Source organism: Miscanthus floridulus, chromosome 1 (assembly GCF_019320115.1).
Source record: "Miscanthus floridulus cultivar M001 chromosome 1, ASM1932011v1, whole genome shotgun sequence".
Taxonomy (NCBI): domain Eukaryota; kingdom Viridiplantae; phylum Streptophyta; class Magnoliopsida; order Poales; family Poaceae; genus Miscanthus; species Miscanthus floridulus.
The window spans coordinates 42,499,605-42,506,192 of NC_089580.1; the positions used below are offsets into that span (position 1 = coordinate 42,499,605).

General features: G+C 43.8%; 1 protein-coding gene across 1 annotated transcript; it reads left to right on the forward strand.

Moving 5' to 3' along the window:
• The first annotated feature begins 935 nt into the window (after positions 1-935).
• LOC136455528 (uncharacterized) lies at positions 936-5,232 on the forward strand. The gene is made up of 5 exons (XM_066455517.1): positions 936-968; positions 1,086-1,112; positions 1,250-2,485; positions 2,692-4,624; positions 5,202-5,232. The coding sequence occupies exons 1-4, from the start codon at positions 936-938 to the stop codon at positions 4,591-4,593; spliced, it is 3,198 nt and encodes a 1,065-aa protein (XP_066311614.1). The 3' UTR covers positions 4,594-4,624; positions 5,202-5,232.
• The last annotated feature ends 1,356 nt before the right edge of the window (positions 5,233-6,588 follow it).

Sequence of the window (6,588 nt, forward strand, 5' to 3'; positions counted from 1 at the left end):
TGCGTAGTGGAATCCTAGGCCAGGATAGTAACGTGAAGAGAGGCAGAGGAAGACCGAAGTTGACTTGGATAGAGGCAATAAAAGGAGACTTGAAAGGATGGAATATACCCAAAGACTTAGCCTTAGATAGGAGTGCTTGGAAGACAACTATTCACGTGCCTGAATCTTGATTGCTTCTGCTGGGTTTCAACTCTAGCCTACCCCAACTTGTTTGGGACTTGAAGGCTTTGTTGTTGTTGTTGTATTATTATCCTATTCCTATTTCCTATATTCGAAGGGCGGACCTGATGCAAGCAGCAGAGTCTTACCGCCTGTGACCGAAAGGTCCTGGGTTCGAGTCACGGTCTCCTCGCATTGCACAGACGAGGATAAGACTTGCCACTAACACTCTTTTCCAGACCCCGCACAGAGCGGGAGCTCTCTGCACTGGGTACGCCCGCCCTATTTCCTATATTCAAACAAGGCTGAGCGCCTGATGTGTTCATGCATCATGCATACTACTCTGGCAGAAGGAAGGCAGTTTCATCTTTATCCTTTAGCTCCAACCCCAAGCAAAGCAAAGAACCATCAGCCTTCACTTTGGTGAAAGCACCGAAAGCAGAATCTAAAGGCAAAGCTACATAGGAAATGGCATCAGAAGCTCATTGCATATTTGCATCAAGCTATGGCATCAACAGTTAGCAAGTTCCTCGCATATACACAACTATAGCTTCCTTTGTCAAATATTATGCGGTGTGGTACTGGCACTGGATAGTGGATACATAGCTGCTCTCAAGGTGCCTAACCAACGTCCTACTTCCATGTATGTTTTTTTATATAAGTCTGGACACATATAAATTCCATTTAACCATCTAAATATGTTTTTCTTAATGGGTTTTAATTTATTTGTCCATTGATCATCTACATGCAGATAAGGGACACCAGGCGGAACGCGGATGGGTTCAGGGTCTTCAAAGCCAGAGTTTAAGGTAAATTTCCATTTTCATCCCAGACCGATAGAGAGCATGGTTTTACTTTGTGATACTTGACATACACATGTGGCATATGTATTGTCTGTGATCTGTTCCATTTTTGGTTATAATAAGGTAGTTTGGTGGCGGCTACCATATCTGGTAAGTAATAAGCAGGTTTTCCAGGATTTCTTTTCACATTACTGTAGAAATAAGCCGGTTTTTTCCATTATTCAACATTAAATTTTGTACCAGACTGTAGAAATAATGCCTTACGTTATTACCTATGATAAATGCAGGACTTTCATGCCAATACTGTTGAAGAGGCTGTGAAAAACCTAGCTCCTTACTTGGAGGACACAAGGGTGCGAAATCAGGTCATTTACTTTGATGGATGGGATGGACTTGGTGCATCTGCTGTCCTTAATTCTGTTGCTGAACACCCTCCGCCATCTCTGAGAAACAAATTTGATGATAATATTATACACATTGACTGTTCAAGGTGGAAAAGCCGGAGAGCACTGCAGAGGACAATTGCACAGAAACTAAGACTTCCTCAACACGTCATGGCTATTTTTGATAGACAAGATGAAGAGGACGATTTAGTTGGAGTAGATGAAGGCTCTAGAACTGAGATAAGAGACATTGGGAGAGAGATATATCGAGTCCTACAAGGACAGAGCTCCTTAGTGGTCTTCCACAACGGGAGTGATACCATGGTTGATTTCAATGACCTTGGTATTCCTCGAGCTGCTGCAGATCCTTGGTCAAACATTCTCCGGAAGGTATTGTGGACCTTCCGTGGAAGGCTTCGTGCCATCAAACAAAGGGAGAAAGTTTCAGATCATCTTAAACCTGATAAACAACAACCTGAGGGAACTGAGAAAGTGGACACTTCATATCTTTGCTTTGGTTCATTATTTTCTGGAAGGTCAACCTCAGATGTATCCTACAGGCTTGAAATACTGCGTCAGGAAGCTGCAGAAATAGCACAATACACGAATAAACCTATAGTCACTCAGGAAATAGCTGAAATATGCTGCAGGTATTTGATATCATTGAGTTCCAAGGGGAATGGCAAGCTAGACTTCAACTGGACTGCTCATGCCTCCAACTATTGGGTTTGTGATGGGATTCTAAAAGAATTTCGACCAGAGCAAGCATGGGAGATTGCCACTTGTCTGCACGAAGAGTTGCGACTGGAGGGCTACTCATCTGCTCCTAAGTTCTATCGTTCCAGTGCTGACACAACATCCTGGGTTGTAACCACCAAATCTAGTGAAGATATTGTACCAACTGTGCAGCCTGAGACAACCTCTTTCTTTTTGGCAGTCAAAAGAGAACATGGCCATTCGGTTTTGCCATTACCCATGAAAATGTTCCAAAGATCCGAGCAACTTCATGTTTTGAAGCTCTACCACTGCAGCTTCAGCTTTGCTTCACCTCCATTCCTTTGTTGCCTAAACCTAAGATTTCTTGGACTTGATAGCTGTATGGATCATCAATCAATGAAACCGAAAGAAAACAAAGAAGAGGTGGAGGAGGAGGAGGAGGAGGAGGAGGAGGTGCTGAAGAAGGTGTTGGAGGAAGAGGAGGAGGAGGAGGAGGAGGAGGAGGAGCAGGAGAGGAGGAGCAGCAGCAGCAGCAGCCGCAGCAACAGCAGAAGCAGCAGCAGCAGCAGCAGGAGGAGGAGGAGGAGGAGGGGGAGCAGGAGGAAGAGAAAGGGGAGGAGGAGCAGCAGCAGCAGCAGCAGCAAAATAATAGACCAACGATAGAATTCTTTCAAAGCCTATGGGTGCTGGACATATGCCGCACTGATTGGGAATTGGCTTTATCCCCAAATACAATTGTGAAAATGGCAACAAACATTAGGGAGATAAATATAAAGAGGGGAAGAATCTGGCACAACAGTATTTCATGGAGATGTCTTGGTAACATTCATAAGCTTCGAGTGATTGAGCCTACAAGTCCTTGGGAGACAAGTAATAAGGATGAATTTATGGATATGGTGAAGCTGGAGCTTCTTGACCTATCAGGGAATAGCACAATACAATTTTTACCAAGCTTGTCAGGTGCAATCAGCCTCAAAACCCTTATTCTAGATGGCTGTACTGGACTGCAACAAGTTGTGCCTGAAACACTCCCTCCATCGCTTGAAACATTTAGCTTAGATGGAGGATCTGGACGAGAAGCTAAAATCTCCCGTATCTCCTTGGCTGGTTGTGCAAGACTGGTCAATTTCAGATTGCATGGGTCAATACAGAACCTTGAGGAGCTGGACCTCTCAAACACATCAATCAAAACACTTGACCTCAGTGATGAAGTGGTGCAGGTCCCATGGCTACAGCGCGTCATCTTGCTGGGATGTGAGCGGCTTCGTGCTATCCTATGGCCAAAGCATGGAATGCCCTGGCTAATGGTGCTAGGCATTGACACTCGGGGAGGCACAGAAGCAGCTAACAATGCAAAAACACTACATGATAATTTTGTCATCAGTAAAGAACGAGAAGAAGGTTGTCGTGCATTTATTGCTGTTACGGAAATGAGGTTCCTTCAATGGTTGGTGCTAGCAAGCGCCAATAAACTTTGCTGGGACACTGAACGCAAATATGATCTTAATATCTGCTTATCTTCTTCTAGTAGCAAAGATGTTGGACAACACAACTACAAGGAGAAGATGGGTCCTCTACAAAAGTCAATAATAGACCCCAAGACTCACCTGACCTACAGCGACGTGAACATTGACAAGGCAAGTAGTGCGAGGAAGTTTCAGCCACTGGACCGCCATGTAGAGATTGGTGAGGGAATAAGCAACTCTAATATGGTAACCATTCGTGAAATCAGCGCTGCAATCCTTTTGATGAATAGGATATACTCATTGCTCGTGCATGACAATTCATCCATCAGGACCGTTATCCCTGAAAGCATGATGTCTATAGAGGTAGAAGACACGAAGAAGAAGAAGAAGATTTATTGGTCTTGTCTCAGGTGGTGCTGTATCGAGAGATGCCCCAGTTTGGACAGTGTCTTCACCACGAACTATGATGTCGTCTGCTTTAATGCTCTAGAGACCTTTTGGGCAGCTGATCTCTTGATGGCCCGATGTATCTGGAGTAAAGGAAGAACAACCAATGTCAAGGACACTGAATCCTTTGCTAAACTGCAGGCTATGCATCTCCACTTCTGTCCTAAGCTGACATTTGTCCTCCCACTGTCGTGGTTCTATACCCTGTCCCGTCTTGACACCCTACACATCGTCTATTGTGATAATCTTAGTGAGGTTTTCCCCGTGGAGGCGGAGTTCTTAAACAAAATATCTACTGATCATCCAAGAGGTGTGTTGGAATTCCCAAAGCTGAAGCACATCTACCTACAAGAGCTACCCAAGCTGCAGCAGATCTGTGAAGCCAAGATGTTTGCTCCAGAGCTCAGGACCATCACCTTAAGAGGATGCTGGAGCCTTAAGCGCCTCCCCGCTACCACCGACCGCCCAAATGACCGCCCTGTCGTGGACTGCGAGAAGAACTCGTGGGAAAAGCTGGAGTGGGACGGGAAGGAGGCTGGCCACCACCCTTGTCTCTTTGAGCCACTCCACTCCAAGTACTATAAGAAGAGACTGCTTAGAACCACGGTTCTCCGATGAGCCGAACTGATCATGACGTCACTGTAACCTGGTAAGCATAAATATATAATTTCCTTTTTTTCCCCCGACATGTTGAATCGTGTATCATATATATGCAGTACCGTAATCCATAATCTACTGCCTTCATCGAACATCTGTTTAGCTATTTCTAAGAATCCTGCATGTTATTAGAGGGAACTAAGAACAAATACATACACACACTGTTAGATATATAACAGGATTAAGGTTACCCAGGAAATTTGGCATATGAAAGTGCCCTGGAGATTAAGATTTTTGTTTGGTTCTTAAAGAAGGGGGTGATACTAACAAAAGACAATCTCGCTAGAAGGAATTGGAATGGTAGTAAGGCTTGTTGTTTTTGTAGCACACCTGAAACTATCCTGTTTTTTGATTGTCATTATGCCAGTTTTCTTTGGCGTGCTGTGTTTGTTTTGTTTGGCATTAATCCTCCAAGGAACACGAACCATCTTTTCAATAGTTGGTCTAAGCTAGGAGGTTCCAACCATAATCATCTTTTATTGACCGGTGCTGCGGTATTTTGCTGGGCAATATGGATCACAAGGAACGATGTGGTTTTTAATAAAGGTCACCCAAAAACTTTTTTGCAGGTTCTTTTCAGGGGAACATACTGGTTACGGTTTTAGGCTCTATTGCAGCGCTCGGATGACGGCAAGGAACGGATTTTGATGCTTGCAAGCTATTAGAATCGAGAGCCATGGAGTTCTTCGCATCGCATGGATGGTCTTTCATTTACCGTCTTGGACTTTAGTTTTGAACATGTAATAAGTTTTAATTATGGGTGTGCTACTGTAATAAGTTTGGACCGGTGATTCTTCTTTTTAGAAGAAGGCCGAAGCCGGAAATTTTCCATTATCTAAAAAAAGATATATTGTGATCGGTTTATGGTCTTCCTGAGCTGTACAAGCTTGTATTTTCCCTTTGTTTATCCCATTAGATAATCATTTCTGCCTTCTGCTTTCTACCGTACCGTACCGATTGCCGAGTACTCTTCCTTTGTTTTGTCAAGTCTTTGGTATTTTTTTCTTAAGGATGAATTGGTGACTAATGTTATTTCAATTCACCAAACCACATTGGGCGTGCTCGATACTATCTTGTTGGCGCAAAAGGTTGGCCAAACACTACAACAACTCAGCGCTCTGTCTAAAAAAACCGGGATACCCGGTTTTGTCGGGTTGCACCGGACACTTTCACAGGAAAGGGCGACTAGGTTTACAAGCAAACCTACAAAGGGATAAATCTGCGCTTATGCAAAGAACGACTAGTTTTCAAGCAAACTAGGAAAGTCTGTTGAAGTTCTTGCTTGGTAGGGACTTATTTAGGACGTGGACGTCATTGCCGTTATATATAGTGGGCCCTGGGTACCCTCGCCGCAAGGAAAACAACCCAATTGAAACGTGGTAGCCTGATCGAGCTGTACGGAAGACCCAAACCGGATAGGGTACCTCGACTACTTGCAGACAAGACATAGACTAGATATATAGTTTTTTAGAAGCCAATCAATTTATAAGGATCCACTCGGATTTGACTCAAATTTCCTTGTAACGTAGATAGTTTTAGAAGCCGATCAATCTATAAAGATCCACTTAGATCTGACTCTAATTTCCTTGTAACAGATTAGGATACGACCTAGATATGATATGGATCGCCTTATGAGTTCATCAGCCCTAGGAACAAACCCCCACGAAAACCGGCAAGCTCATTAATAAACCTTGAGCAATGCTCTTTCAAGCCGTGGTTAAACCAATCCTAAGGCCGATCGGATCACACATCTCTAACTTAGCCAAAGAACCATAGTTGGACCAAGAATCCATAGGTCTAACCGTAACTCAGTTTGATATATCCACCATCTCCCACCAAAACCTATAATCTCCTCTGACTTGAAATGTTGGTCTAACGGTAGACACTCCCGGTCCGACTACAACCCTCAATGCAATCCATAACTTTTTTGAGCCGACCAAACTTGCATAATGGTTT

Excerpts from the sequence above, each read along its gene's own strand:
- LOC136455528 (XM_066455517.1), top strand. The coding sequence starts at position 936 with ATGGGTTCAGGGTCTTCAAAGCCAGAGTTTAAG. Across the intron at positions 969-1,085 it reads CTTCAAAGCCAGAGTTTAAG|GTAGTTTGGTGGCGGCTACC; the intron begins GTAAATTTCCAT and ends GGTTATAATAAG. Across the intron at positions 1,113-1,249 it reads GGTGGCGGCTACCATATCTG|GACTTTCATGCCAATACTGT; the intron begins GTAAGTAATAAG and ends TGATAAATGCAG.